At 42.3% G+C, this 15,605-nt stretch overlaps 1 protein-coding gene across 2 annotated transcripts in view; it reads left to right on the top strand.

Moving 5' to 3' along the window:
- The window catches only part of LOC147261225 (carboxyl-terminal PDZ ligand of neuronal nitric oxide synthase protein-like), a 20,857-nt gene extending 5,920 nt beyond the window's left edge, over window positions 1-14,937 (top strand). Inside the window, exons 6-10 of one of the 2 annotated variants that reach the window (XM_086203177.1) lie at window positions 5,950-6,079; window positions 6,414-6,538; window positions 11,056-11,217; window positions 11,942-12,110; window positions 12,449-14,937. In XM_086203177.1, coding sequence (XP_086059303.1) covers window positions 5,950-6,079; window positions 6,414-6,538; window positions 11,056-11,217; window positions 11,942-12,110; window positions 12,449-12,981 — 1,119 coding nt within the window. In that variant the 3' untranslated portion in view covers window positions 12,982-14,937. Of the gene's footprint in view, window positions 1-5,727; window positions 6,080-6,413; window positions 6,539-11,055; window positions 11,218-11,941; window positions 12,111-12,448 lie in introns of both variants that reach the window. The other variant, XM_086203176.1, reaches the window with a different exon arrangement.
- Window positions 14,938-15,605: the final 668 nt, after the last annotated feature.

Genomic DNA, 15,605 nt, shown 5'->3' with positions numbered 1-15,605 from the left:
AAAAATCAGGGCAATTCGATCTCAGAGGTCTCACTTTTATTTTGGAGAAGTAACCTGTAACTTTGATCTCTGAGTTCTGACTTTGATATTGACAGCTATTACATTGCTCTCCAACACTGTTGACATTACTTTTACGTGCCCCATCCTTCAATCTAATGAAGGGTCCGTTGTTTGAGGGGCGCAACCATTGTTCGTGTGATGTCACGAATCTTCCCTTCTCTGACTTCAGTCTAAGTCTCTGACTTTGTCATGTCAGTCAGTGCATTCCCCGAATTTGTTTGTCTTCCTGTCTTTTTTTTTTATGTGTGACTGCTTTGATCCCTGTATACGTAAAGACAGCATGAAAGCTATCCAGAATATTTTCTGTCACTGTATCTCAGTACATAATCTCAATGCCTCTGTCATATTTGAGATATTGAGTCACAGATATATTTAAATGCAGAGATTTCTTGCTTTATTGTGTACCGAATCACCACTGTAAATATTTACTAGCGCGATAAATACAACTGAAACTAGAGGGCGTGGAAGGAGCAGATACCTCTGCCAAGGTGGTCGAAATGATGTCGTCAGATTCATATCCAGTTCCTGATTAATTTCCTCCACCTATCATCAAATTTGAATCCATCCAAAACTTTTTGCATTATCCTGCTAACAGACTTACATGATCACGACTTCATTGTTCAAAGTTGTTCGAGTAATATTGGCTAGAAAGTTCAGTTTCTAGTAGTTTTTGGAAACTATAATTAGCCTGGTCAAAAACTCTTTGTGGCTGTTTCTCAAGCATTCAACTTGGTGACAGTAACTTCAATAGTTATGAAAATGTTTAGCTTAGCATTAAACCTAGAAACACAAGGAAGCATGTAGCCTGACTGTCCAAAGATGATGCATTTCCCTCTCATGCGCTTCAATATATACAGTATAACACCAACAAAAACATTTTATCTCATTTCTTGAACCAAATGTGGTCAATGAGTTAACAATGTTGGCCTTTTCATGGAATCTGTTGACAGTAACTTCAGTATAGAACATGTGCATCTGCAAACACGTACAGTGAGGACTAAAGCAAAGCCTGTCACTCGAACTGGTCAGTCCTCCACAGCACATCATTCCAATGAAAATAGTGGACCCAGTGTCACAGCAACATGTATTCCTTTTGTGCAATACTCTGTCAATTGATAAGAGAATGACACACCTCATGTGAGATGTTTTAGGAAATTGAATTTTTAATCCACATCTAGAAATCAAAGAGATTTTTTTTCCTCCGTGACAATGAAAGAACATCAGTCATGTTGCACTCCCATCCATCCTTTTACCATGGATACCTAAAAGAGATTTAGCAACAGCTGAATACTAATCATCTGGTGGGAAGAGCAAAGATGAGTTCTTTTTTCTGTCTGCATTTAAAGACTTTTTCACTACTGCTTAACAAACACCCACTTTATTTTCAGGGGCACAGCCAGCTGTGCCTTACTGAGGCTGCTGCACTTAATCTGGGTGCTGCAGACCATGCATGTGACTGAGTAGGAGGAGATGGACCAGCTGATAAAGGGAAATTTGATTTAGCAAGGCTTTAGATGTCAGCTGTGTACATCCATAGAGCTTCTTGCTTGGCCTCAGGAGGCCTGTTTACTGTACAATTTTGAAGCCAAATGTCATTTTGTACTTGTGGAGGAAAATAACAGATATCGAGCCTTAGCGTTAGTTCTGTCAGGCCATGGTAGTCAAGCGCTATTGGCTTTCCCGTCCATCAATCAAACTGATCAATCAGCTGATCTACAGCTGCTCCACATCAGCTGATCAAATCCCTCGCTTCTGATTGGCCCCTATCAACTTAAATGTCACCCGGCCTCAACTACCACTCTGCTAGCTTCTGGCTATGCTGCTCTGCCCGCTGTCATCTGCTGCTGCTGCTGCTGCTGCTGCTGCTGCTGCTGCTGCTATCTGCTGCTATCTGCTGCTATCTGCTGCTATCTGCTGCTGCTGCTGCTATCTGCTATCTGCTGCTATCTGCTGCTGCTATCTGCTGCTATCTGCTGCTGCTGCTGCTGCTGCTGCTGCTATTTGCTGTACAGTTGCTCCTGCTCGCAACTTGCTACCCTCCACCTCCCCAGCTCCACCTTGTCCTGTATACATGGCATAGTTCGTTCCATGTCATGTTGCTGCTCTGTTCACGGGGGTATGTTTGCTCTTCCAGTCTTAAACTGGGAGAACCTTCCCTCACGCTACTGGTCCCCTGTTTCATGGTGCTCATGAAAAATCATCAGGGGACTCCTCTGAACAGAGCCATACCGCCAATTTGTACTATAATAAACAAATCAAGCTCTTTATTATCTCTTGTGTTTCTTGACGTGAATGGACCTGACAGAATTCCTTTTTACTCCATTGTTATTCCAGTTTTCTAAGAATTTAACCAAAATTTTTCCAAAACTTAACTTTCCTTGATAAATTGACTGGATTCCTCAAGGCAGCATGATCCTTTAGAAATAGATGACAATGAAGTGAACCAAGGCTGTTTTTTCCTCTGTACAAGATTAAAAAAAAAACAACTTAATTTTCATCAAGTGAGATTGAGAAAGAATATAGTGGGTAAAGTTGATAATTTCAGTGGATTTAGAATACTACCACTGCATATAAGTAGTGAATTAAATAAGAAAGCGTAGATTCTCTCAGGCTTCATTGCCTGTGTGAGACACACAAATGGCCACATCTCTGCTAGAACATTTATAAATATTGAAGTTGCATTGAAAGATTATTCTATATTCTTTTTAAAAATTTTGCAAGTTATTAGAATAATAAAAACCCGTTGGAGCTCCAACAATTACTTTTGTGCCTATCCTAGCAGCCTTCAGGTGAGAGGCAGGGTTCACCCTGGATGTGTCACCAGTCCATCACAGGACCAACACATACAGACAGACAACCATTCTCACCCACAGCCACACCTACGGTCAACTTGGAGTGTTCCATTAGCCTCGTCCCCTCTTGATGTCTTTGGACTGTAGGAGGAAGCTGGAGTACCTGGAGAGAACCCACACAAGCACAGGGAGAACATGCACGTCCACACAGAAAGATCCTGTGATGGAGCCAGGGCTCAGACCCAGAACCTTCTTGCTGTGGAGCAACAGTGCTGACCACTGCACTATCATGCCACGCGACAAGGTTAATCGGATGTTCTAAATTGACTGTAGGTGTGGCTATGAGAGCGAATGGTTGTCTGTTTACATGTGTTGACTTTGCAATGGACTGGCAACCCGTCCATGGCTAACCTCTTGCCTGAAGGCAGCTGGGATAGGCTCCAGCACCCCTCGCGACCGTTAGCAGGATAAGCGGGAGAAAACTGATTGAGATTCACTCTCGTAGAAAATGGGTCAAGTTTCCCTATAAAATGATCATGGAATTTACAGAAGAGAGCAACAAACAGTGGTCCTGTACCACTTAAAACATTCAACCTCCTGCCCTGCATCTCTTTTTCCCTTCTACCTCAACATATGACGCTCCCACCACCAGTGGCGAGGCAAAGGCTGCTTACAATAATGCTAGCTCTGCCAATCACAATTTCTGGAAGCACCGCAGCACACAGAATGTTGGGAGTCTTGTCTTCAGCTAATGTACTGCATCCACATCCATTGTTTGAATCTTTAATGCATTAGTTGGCAACATTTCGGATGCTAAAGAGTTTCATTTTTTCTGATCCACCCCACTGGGCGCACATCTGCCCACTGTCGTACTCTGCGTCAAATAGCTCATAATTGGTGCCTTTAAGAGTGTGCGGTGAAAGGGATTAAGGTCAGATCCACTCAGAGGAAGAGTAGGAACATGTCTTTATAAAGTACACTGCGGGTGGGAATAAAACACTGGTTTATTTTTGATGGAAGAATTTCAGAATATACCCCAGGCTTTGTTGGTGACGCCTTATGTAACTGCATACCCCAGTTTTGAAACATGGAAATAGAGGAAAGTACATCTTTGATAAGATCTTTGTATTTCAGGCCCCCCTAGCTGTCAACAGCTGGTAATTTTTATGTTTTTGTGTGTCTGTCTTATCAACTCCATTCTTCTGAACACTATTTCAGGGATGCCTGGAGGGAAATTCTTCAAATGTATCCTGAATGAAATAAGAGGGAGATAAATGTCGGAAGCTTTAATATGGTGGAAAAACAATTGAAAAATATTTAGATTCATGCTAAAATAAAAGTTCTTTATTATGAAATAAAAGATGTTAAACGGCAACCGTTGAGGTCTTGCCAGGCTAATCTATCAGGAAAACTATCATTATGGTCATGATGGAGCGTCTCAGTCCATTATCATGCTGTCCCATATTTTCTCATTCATGTGACCCACCTGTATTCATTCAAGAAAAAGGTGACACCGCCTTCTTGATAATTGTTTACCCATTAGCCCGATGAACAGCTGAAATGTCAAAACTGGTTGTTTATTAATGTGGTTGCACAAAACCATGAATATAGAATTTTTTTTAAAAATCCAACTATTTTTGTCCGTGTTCCAAACAAGACATCGCCTGTGTGTTCCAGCTGCTTATCTTCAAGAGCCCCTGAATTTATCCTTGAGTTAAATGATAAAGATCAGTCCTGAAGCACAACTCTGTAGTTGGCAGACATCCACCGAGTTTAGCACCTTGTTGCTGCCACGTTGAAGATCCACATTTTTAACTTCTTTTTGCGTCTCTGCAGCAACATCCATATTTTATGTATTGTCTATTACAGGGATTCCCAAACTTTTTTGGCTGCCCACCCCTTCTATATCCCAACAGGGTTGATGCGCCCCCAATTCCCCGCAGATTCGGGGGGGAAAAAATGCAACAATGCTGCATACAGTGGACAGAAAATAATTTCTTCTACTCTTCATCCAAAGATGAGGTGCATTTTGAATAGCCTATATTTGTTTATTAATCGTATATCAGCTTTTGATTTTAAATTTTACAAAGGAAATGTTTATTTACATCTTCATTATGTGGGACAATCCCGTTTAAAAAACACTCCAAACCGCCATCACATTTTTATCTCGCACACCCCCTAGTGGCAGCTTGTGCAACCCACACTTTGGGAATCCCTAGTCTATTACATTAGCTGCAACTTCTAATATTCATTATTCCACTGTCCCAATTAATATTTACAGTGGTGCTGGTAGAGTCTCTCTAACTGACAGATAGTGAAGCGACATCAATCTTCTTACCAAACTCTCTGCAAAAAAGCAAGATTTTATGAAATGTCTGCAGGTGAGGTTTTTCCTTTTCATCACCTTTGTGGTGTCCTAACGTCACAGAATGAATGCAGCTTGTCATAAATACATGACGCTTTATGAATCCTTGGGTGACAACCTGATTAAAGTGAAATTGAAAACATTACCCCTGAGTGAACTAGGTGCATATACTGTAAATCATCAGAATCCAGATTGTAATTCAAACATCAGACACACCTACTGACCCTCCTGCAACTATCCTCATCTTCACTCCCTCTGCCATCAAAGCTACTTGCCTGTGAAACAGACCCATCCATCTCTGTGGCAGCAGATAGACAAGCTCTGTGCTTGTAATAATGGCTGACTTACATTTGGACTTCATCTCCCCTCCTGTTTGCTCCCTCCGTCCCTCCTGTGTTCATTTTTCACCTTCCTCTCTACCACATTTTCCTGTGACAAATATTGCGCCCATTTGTCATCTTATTCCTCATTACTAATGCACTAAAATAAACCACACATTCATCTACTCAGTCTACTGGAAAATCCTCTGGCCCCTCATTCCCTTACTGTGTTCTTGCCCTGTTCTCAAATCCCAAACATACACACACACGCACACACACGCACACACACATACGCACTCACATGCACACACGCATTCACACACACACGCACACTTTCTCTCTCTCTCTCTCTCTCTCTCTCTCTCTCTCTCTCTATCTCTCTATCTCTTTCTCTCTCTTTCCTGCCACCCAGTCTCAGGCCATGAGGATTGTACGGACGGTGGGTCAGGCATTTGATGTGTGTCACCAGTTGACCCTGCAGCAGAAGACCGATGACCAGGAGGATGAGGACGGGAAGGTGGAGGAGTCTGAGGCAATGCCAGGTGACTCATAAACAAGTGCATCCATAAATCCAGTCACCTCCCCTTCCTCTCACTCCTTCCTATTCACGTTCTGTCAGAAACAATCTCCTTTTGCTCTTATTTTCTCTTACTCTCTTCCTCTTGCTTTCTGGCACACAAACACACAGAGAAAAAGAGTCATTAGCCTCAGATGATTTTTTTTTTCTTGGGTCTGAGTAGTTGTGATCAAAGACCTTGCTGTTGTAGGCTGGGGTGCTGCTTTTACTGCCTCTAGATGTGTTGCACCCTATAAATCTCCATGCACACACACAGCATGAAAATTGGCCTGCCCTATCTGTATCTGGTCTCTCCGCAGCAAAGAAGCTGGCATTATCAGAAGAGACTGACCTTGAAGCCACAACAGAGGAGAGCATTGAGTGTGTCTCTTTGTCTGACCTGGACAAGAGCAAGAAGGACAAGATCCTCAGCGACAATGGGAAGGTAGAATTTATAAAAGACGTTCTACATCATTTCAGTCCCAACATCCTTTCATTCAATCAGAAAAAAAACCTTTGCACTGATGACACATGCTCCGCTACCACTCTACATGACACAGTAACTATAGGTGTAACATTATTTTGCAGATCATTTGTATTGGGATTTTCCCAAACCCTTCCGACCTAGTAGATATTAGGCTCATTATAAACAGATTCATAGAACACAATGATTCCTCGACTCAGGACATGGGTATTATATTCCATATCTACGTTTAGAATGCCAATAGGTTCCCTCCACCAATTCTCTCCCTCTGTTTTTACATTTGGATTTCGGATAATTTTTAAAAATAGGTTTTGTGCCAAACAAAGTTTTATGAGAACTTCATGTTCTGTTGAGCAAGATTATCTTTACAGTTTAACTCTGCTTTAAGGATTTTTGAAGTATAAGTTCATCATTACAAGTTCAAAGCATGTTGCATGTGTTTAATTTCCTGTTTTTGGCATATCACCTCATCTAGCAACTCGTTAGCAACTCTAATTTTTAAGACACAAGAATTTTTTATTGAGAAGTGAGGGACCCGGTAGTGACAGGGAAGAAGTAGACCCCAGCCCTAACTGTTTTTTGAGGCCAAATCTGCTCTCCTCCATTATGACATCGTGGGACACATCTCAACAAGGTAGAGGAACTGTAACACCTCTTTGGCAAAAGGCATCTGCAACTGAACGTGGAGCCATGGTGGTAAAGGAGGTGTGTTGACAGGAGGAAGCAGCCAGATGTTTCAAAGCTGGAGCACAAGCCAAACAGGGCAGCTAGATGAGGTAAAAGGGTGTCATGGAATCCAACAGACTGAGCTTCATCATCCGAGCCATATGATGTGCTGCCCTCTCCTATAAATCTGCAGCTGTGGTTTGGAAAGGACCCATCCTGCCCCTTGTGTACAACCCCAGCAACACTCAAGCGCATTTTGGTTGGCTGTAGAACCAGCCTCACTCAAGGCAGATACACATGGAGACACAACCAGGTCCTCAGGTGTCTGGCTAATAAAGTAGAGCCGAAGAAGGTATCCATCAACGCCCAAGCTGTCAGTAACCAGGATGTGTGCCACCATCATTTGTTCGAGAGGGAGTCAAGCAGAGGTCAAGCCCCTCAATCCCTGATGTTGGCTCACTGAATGTAGCCAGGGACTGGCAGATGCGCGTCAACTTAGATCAGAAGCTCTTTTTCCCCCTCGGGATTGCAATGACCACCCTGTGACCAGACATCGTCCTCTGGTCTAATTGCTGCAAGCTCATTTTCATCATTGAGCTAACAGTTCCCTGGGACAACGCCATCGAGGAAGGGTTTAAGTGAAAAAAACTACGTTACATCAATTTATCGGCTGAGTCAGAGGACAGAGGCTAGAGGATAAGGGTGCACCCGGTTGTGATGGGGTGTAGGGGCTTTGTAGCCCGTACAACAGCAAAGCTTCTGAGGGATGTCTGAGTCCAGAGACAAGATCACAAACAGGCCATCTAAGAGCTGGCCAACACTGCCAAGATTAAAAGTCACTGGCTCTGGCTGAAGAAGAGTGACACCATCTGGGCTGCTAAGGTGAATTAACCACGGGGCAAACACCCAGGCTTGATCACCCTGCGGTTGGCCTGCCTAATTGGAGGGTGATGTGTGATCAATGGCCGAAACACCCTGTGATGCAGGGTTATACAGCTGACGATGTGTCCCGGTGGTAAAGCCTTGTAGCAGCCATCTTTTCGGAACTCCCCAGGGAAATCAGAAGTGGTGCCAACACTCGGGACATCTAGTCCTTTCAACAATTCTATTTCTTGTCGTATGCCATTCCCTAAATTCAATTTTGAATATTTCAAGCTTGTGTGAACTTCAGATCTTATGTCAAGCATTGAAAAAAACACTCAAAAACCTTATACACTGTGAGACAAGTGAACCTGATGTTCAGTAATGCTACTCAAATCGAAAATCTTCACTTGACTTCCACAGAGGCCTAGCAGCAAATTTCTTGTCAATTTGAGGTTGACATTCGAAGTTTTATGTTATTATGGGTCTAATTATCCCTGGCTTTTCTATAGCGTGACATGTAGTTTTGTAGTTTATATTCACCTGTCTTTATTTTGATCAAACCCCATCAGTTCCTGGTTTATTTTTAAATCCCTTCTTTCTGGCTTTACTTCCTGCTTCATGTTCATCCCTCTTTTGTCACCTGTGTCTTGTCAATTAATCAGTTCTCATCTGCCCAGCATCATCCTCTCCGACTTTTTGCAATTAATGGATTGTTTTTGTTTTTTTTAGTTCAACAATAAACTTATCTGGGTGGCACGGTGGTACAGTGGTCAGCACTGTCACCTCCCAGCAAGAAGGTTCGAGCCCCGGCTCCAGCACAGGATCTTTCTGTGTGGAGTCTCCATGTTCTCCCTGTTCCTGTGTGGGTTCTCTCTGGTACTCCAGCTTCCTCCCACAGTCCAAAGACATGCAAGAGGGGACGAGACTGATTGGATACTCTAAATTGACCAAATGGCTGTCTGTCTCTGTGTTGGCCCTGCGACGGATTGGAGACCCATTGAGGGTGAACCCCGCCTCTTGCTGAAGGCAGCTGGGATAAGCTCCAGCCCCCCCACGACCCTTAACAGGATAAACAGTAGAAAATGGATGGATGGATAGAATAAACTTATCTTTTGAGCTCTTGAATCTGAATGAGGCCCTTTGAAAAAATCTCATTCCTATAACTCCATCTGGGCTGATTTATTTCTGTTACGTCATTCACTTTTTCTCAGCTGTATTTACACGAGTGCACGAGAAATCAGAGAATAAACAGAATGAGGCTTTGCAAAGCTTATCTCCCTCTCTCAAACAGTAGTATGATGAAAGGCGGGTCTCAGACGGAGATCAGAGAAGTTTACAGAGGAGAAACTAAACTTGTTTGTGATGAAGTTCTCTGCAATAGCCATCAATACTGATCAGACTATATGGTTTATTGATGAAAACACAAGCTGCTTTGCCAGTACTGCGATGTTGAACAAGCAGTTCTCCGCTCAGCGATCTGTCAGCTCATTTTGCAGCCAAGTTTCTTTGCTACTGTCAGGTTTATTACTCAAGAGAGACACCACTGTTGCACTGCCAAGAAGTTAATTGCTTTGAGTTGAATGGATATGGGATCTAATTGCATGGTCACCAGAGACAAAGGAAATTAGCTTTATATTTTCATTATATCATTTTACTGTCATAAAACTGCACTATTTCACGTGTTTGGGACTGTAGTTTGTTCTGCTCTAATGGGTAGTTTGAATGTCAAGTGTCCTTCACAGTCTATATTCATAAGAGTTGACTATATTGATCTTCAGTCACAGATGAGCTAGAACTTGTCCTTCGTTTTCCCTCCTTCCACTGCAACACTTTTGTTAGTCATAATTCCCACATAGACGAATCATCCAACAGCACCCTGCCCAGTCAAACACATCTATTTATTGACTCATCGAATCCCATTAAGACACTCTGCTCTCAGTGAAATGAAGTGATGCTAATTTTGTAACGCAGTTGAGATGATTGAACCATAAGAAGCGTACGTGTCTTCCCAAGGAATGACTCATGATGTTTTTGTGATGGATTTTCAGTTGACAGCCTTTTAAATGACAACATCCCAGTTTTAAATCTAATTTCAAAGGAACCCTGCGGAGTTTTCTCGTAAACAAACCAGTCGAGCATATCAGTTAAATTTATACCAGAAGGGGGCGACCAGTACTTGTAAAAAGAGGTCCCATTAAGTGACAAAATGACTCCAACGTCTCACCTAATTTAGTATTAAAGTATTTATTTTACCAATTAGTTTCAATTCTTCAACAGAGCATGATGTTCAGCTTTGTCAATTATGGTCCCATTTACACTAAGATAGAGAAAGCAGGTTGTGCAGATTATTTTATTATCTGTCAGCCTTTGCAATAAAATCCCAAAATACACATAAAAGGCAGCCGTATGTTAATGAATCTCAATGTTCATGACGACAGTGAGCCTGTACTGCTATTCAGCTTCAGCAGAAGTGCCGTCTACATTTGGAATGTACTAAAAACAAAGTAACAGGGTAGTAATTGCAGAAAAGTTGACTCTGAATGTTCCATTTCTAACCAAGAGTGGACATCAAAAATTTTGAGTGTCATGTTGTTAAAGGAATTCAACATCAAAGGGTACCTGTCTTAGGCTATAGCTGCAAAACGGTTGAAAATTTAGCAGCTACGCTCAATCCAGCATGTTTATGTTGATGCTGCTGCTGTTATGTCGATTATTGTGCATATTTCCCTGAATTTAATGGAGCAACCCCCCCCCCCCCCCCTTCCTCTGTTGATTCCAAACAAACCAAATTTCACTGTATGTATTCTAGAGCAAATGTTATGTTTATTACATTTATTTATTTAATTAAAGTTCTGGGAGTTTCAGATAGATATTCCGATTTCATCAGTTTTACTTCAACATTTACTGTTAAAAGTTTGTTGTGTAGTTCACTCCCATCTCTGTTGTAGGTATCTGACAACACCTCTCTACTGCTGAGCTCCCCTGTCCTTCGAGCCTCTGTATCATGTCTGTTGGTTACGGAGGCCCCCTGCTCTGCTGAACACCAGGTCCAGCTGCTCCAGAAACAGTTGCAGCAGCAGGAGCAGGAGGCTCTGGCGGCCTCAGCCCAGGTACCCATGACATCGGCTAGCAAATGTCTTACCATGTTTTGATTGTGGTGATACTGTAATTACAATGAAATGCATCTCAATAATGGGAAAACTGTGTGACAGTAACCATATTTATACAGTAAAAGGATGATGTTTCATGAATACTTCAAAAGAGACTGTCAAACAGGGTGTTGTGAGGTATCTGTATCATCACATCCTCACCTATTTCATACGTACAAAATTTTATACTGTTTCACATTTGAAGGGCTTCAGAGATTTCAAGCCGAGGTATTTTACATTTTTATTATGCCTCCGTGCCGTCTGTGGGTCACTTGCATTATGTTTTCAGGTTGGACGCTGTATGAATGTCCATCCCTTTGTTATTAACATGATATCTCAGATATGAGATGAGCTCATCAAAGATTGAAGTTTGCTGACCAAAGTTCAAGGTCGCTGTGACTGGCATACATTATGCATTTAACTGCAGTGCTGGATTTCCAGTCTTACTTGAGCAAGTCTAAATAACAGAAGTTGATTTACAGTGCTCATTCATTTGTTTTAATCTGTCTCATTCAATGCTTTCAAAAAAAAATTCTCCCATGAATCAATCAAAGATTGAATCCTAATTAACTGTACATTGTGTAGCTTCTTAGTGCTGTGCCTGATTTCACATGATATATTTCAGCCCTTTGTGCCACATGTGCAGTGACTTTTTTTAGAAGGACATGTGTTTTGGTCTGCTCAGGTGCACGTACTCCAGGAGCAGCTGTCAGTAGAGGCGTGTGCACGAACTGAAGCCCAGACCAGGGTTCAGAGGCTGCTGCAGCAGAACACCGACCTGCTGCAACACATCTCTCTGCTGGTTAAACAGATCCAGGAATTGGAGCTTAAAGCTAATGGCCAGTTAACATCTAGTGAGTGGAAATTTTTACGACAGACCACAAGTTTCATTTTTCTTGTATGTATACATTTCTATTCCTCATTCCTCCATTCTGTGATATCACAAAAAATCTTCTCCTCTCATCATTTTTGCCTTCTCCTTCCTGTCTGTATGGCTGCTCTGTATCCACTTCTGTCATGCAATTAATTATCCCCATGGCCACCCTCTCAGATTTAGTCACACTCTTTGCTCTCTTCTCCCCGCATCCTGCCAATAGAGATATTCTGCCTCCTAGCCATGAATTATAACATCCAGTCAGCACACACATCATTCACGGTTTGCTCAGACATCTCCTTTCATGTCCGTCCTCAGTGGGCTCCCAAGACAGTCTTCTGGAGATCACTTTTCGTGCACAGCCCCCCTGCATACCCCAGGAACCCCTCACCCCCTTGTCATCTACAGGCCCTTCAGCATCGCAGTCACTGCCCCAGTTTAGTGACAGTGCTTGGGTCTCTGCTCTCCCCGGGCCCTGCTCTCCAAGCAACATGGGCACTGATGCCAGCCCCCTGGGGCTCAGCAGCAGGGGAGTTCGCCTTGAGTGCTTTCGTTTCTCTTCCGGGGGGCCAAACAGCCAGGAACAAGGCCAGGAAACAGGGGAGACTCCCAGCGACGGAGCACCAGATGATAGTTTGCTGCTGGGTGAGCAGGTCTTGGGGGCCCTGGAGCTCCTCCGGTTCAGGGAATCAGGGATTGGATCAGAGTACGAATCGAACACAGATGAGAGTGATGACCGGGACAGCTGGGGGCATGGAGAGGGAGCGGGGGTCGAAGGTGCTGCCCGACTCTTCAATGTGCTGAATGCAGAGAATCTGCCAGACTGCTTAGGAGATGAGATGGCTGTGTAGAAGGACTTTGTCACATAAAAATAATGTATTCATCATTAAAGTGCATTATGTGCAGGTAATAGATAATGTGCCTGTTCGAAGTCCAGTTGATCCTTGCTTGCCAGTGTGAGGAAAGTTTGGACCCCCTGTGCAGTTAAACGATGGATTGTTTGCAGTTGCAAGCTGTAAGTTATGTCAAACACATGAATACTAAATGATCAGGCTGAGGGTGGGACATTGCATCACTAACACACATGCATGTTCAATTATAAATGCACACCAGATAATATCTAGCAGCTCAAGCTCAGAATAGCCCTGAGGATGTTAAATCATTTAAGCTCTTTAGCACGACATGGTTAAAAATAAGGGTGACTGAAGTTTCATGAGGTCCACAGCACACACAGCAGTTGATGACTTCTTTAAAGCATTGCCTCCTCACAAAAATGTGTTCCGCTTGTCAAGTACTTACAGAAAGGTGTCTTGAGCTGGGTTTTTTTTTCCCCCTCTTGCAACACTTTTATGTGTCACCAGAACGCAGAAAGAGCCAGCCACGTACAATTTAAGCTTTAAGCTACCGCAGCGGAGACTGACAGTTTACGATAACGATATAAAAAACAGTCACACTGCCTTAAACATCTGTTTATAAACTCTAAAGCACATTTTCCAGGATAATCCACATCTTCTTTATCCAACCATATGGTCAGTAATTTACAAACACTTTTATTTTACATAAACAAGCTATAACCCTTCGAGTTTAGAGCTGCTATTAAGAAGTCGGTGAGCATGAATGACTTGGTTCAACTGAATGTAGCTGGTTGCACTGCTGTGAACGAGCACTGAAACAAAGTGTTATTTTTTTAATATTATTATACTTGCAGATTACAGGGAATACAAATGGATGGATGTGGATAATACTGGTCCATTGCACATAAGAGACATTTACATGACAGATATTTAAGGGCAGTTTTGCTGTTGTTAGCAATGTGCATTATTAGCTTCAGGCTAAATATCCATGACTGGCTCTTTCTGCATTTTGAAGTCACAAAGATGTGAATCAGGAAGGAAATACATATTTGTAAGCGCAAGACACCTATTTGTGAGTACTTTTTACTGCTTTTTGGGTAAAGTATTGCTTTGATTAAAACCATCATTGTATCTTACCTTTGTTTGAGATCCCTTCTGACAAAACATGCACTTCGCACTACAAATTCTGCAAAAAATGCAGCATTTTTGTTTGCAGGATTTTACTGTCAATGTCCCACACACTGTGCTGTTTCTGGCTCTTTGAACATCTTCACTGTTTGCTGTGTGTTCAAAATGTTTGTGGTTCGCTCACCGGGTGTCACTTGCCACTCGCCAGGCTTCTTAAAGCTACTGTGCTTGTGTCTGTGTTTATGGAATTGTGGCATATCTGGCATGGACATTTTGTCATCTTCTTATGAAGGTCTTTAATGAAAAGAGTCTGTCTGGATACGTTTTTGTTTTTTGGAGTGTGAAATCTTTGGTGTTTGCTTTTAAAAATGGGCATATGTCTCACTTTCTTATCCCTTTTAAATACATTGTGAACCATTGTGGGGTCTGTTTTTTTGATGAAACCCAGCTCTGCCTCAGAGGGAAACGGTGACACGGTGTACAGGTGCTGCTACAAGCTTGTATCTATATACCGGTACTATGGTAGTATTAAACCACTGGGTTACTGTTGCTTCAAATCATGTAGAAACGTACCAAATGAGAGAAGGTTGGAGGCCAGCTGTCACACCAACACCGCCACACTGACTATGAGCCAGCGTCTTTGAGCTCTTTCCAAAAGTGATTAATCTCTCTCCTTCTTTTCCCTAAAGCTCTTCACATCTTTACTGCTGACTTGCACTCATCGACTGTATCCATATTTCCTTGTCTATTTGTCTCTCGAAGGAAATGTCTGTTCACATGAAGTGTACTGAAAATGGAAGTGCACTTACATCAATGTATTAATAAATGCCCTTTCTCAAATGTGGTCTGGTGTCTTCCACTGCATTTGATGTCACATTGAACTAATTGTTAATTTAAATATATCATATTGATACGCAGCGCCGCTTCCACCACTGACCTTTTCAAAGTATTTTAATCATTAGTATTTATATCTGGTCAAAAATGATGAGATGGCCATGCAGAAGGTCTTTTGTGAGGGTGATGTCGCTCTGTTATTGTTAGAGATGAGGCTGTTAAAAAGGATGGCTCCTATTAACCTTCTATGTCTGCAGACAGCAGCAGTTTGATGTAACACTGCGGACCAGCTGTGTCCCACCCACACCCAGCCACAACAACAAAAACACTGTGAGAGTGAGCTGCTTTCATTCACATTATTATCATCGTGTCCCACTGCTGTAGCCCATCATGAAACTACCCAGAAATTATTACCTCCAACAAGGATAGCCTGTTTTTTAGTGACCTTGGTTTGAATTTCAGCAGGATTATGCAAAAACTATGAAGCCGATTTTCTCTAAACTGGACAGGTGTTGAATCAGTCAAGGAAGAATGCAATATATTTGGGTTGATTAGTCATAGCGCCAGGTAAAAATAAAACTTTATGGGTCTCTTTTAATCAGACACACCTTAAGAACTTGGTTATGGGTTACTGTGATGAACTGTGAGTTTTAGTCAAC

Source organism: Aulostomus chinensis, chromosome 5 (assembly GCF_037954235.1).
Source record: "Aulostomus chinensis isolate RoL2024-O1b breed Wild chromosome 5, RoL_Achi_v1.0, whole genome shotgun sequence".
Classification (NCBI taxonomy): domain Eukaryota; kingdom Metazoa; phylum Chordata; class Actinopteri; order Syngnathiformes; family Aulostomidae; genus Aulostomus; species Aulostomus chinensis.
Note: the sequence above shows the minus strand (reverse complement) of the source record. Positions and strands in the feature narration are given on the sequence as shown.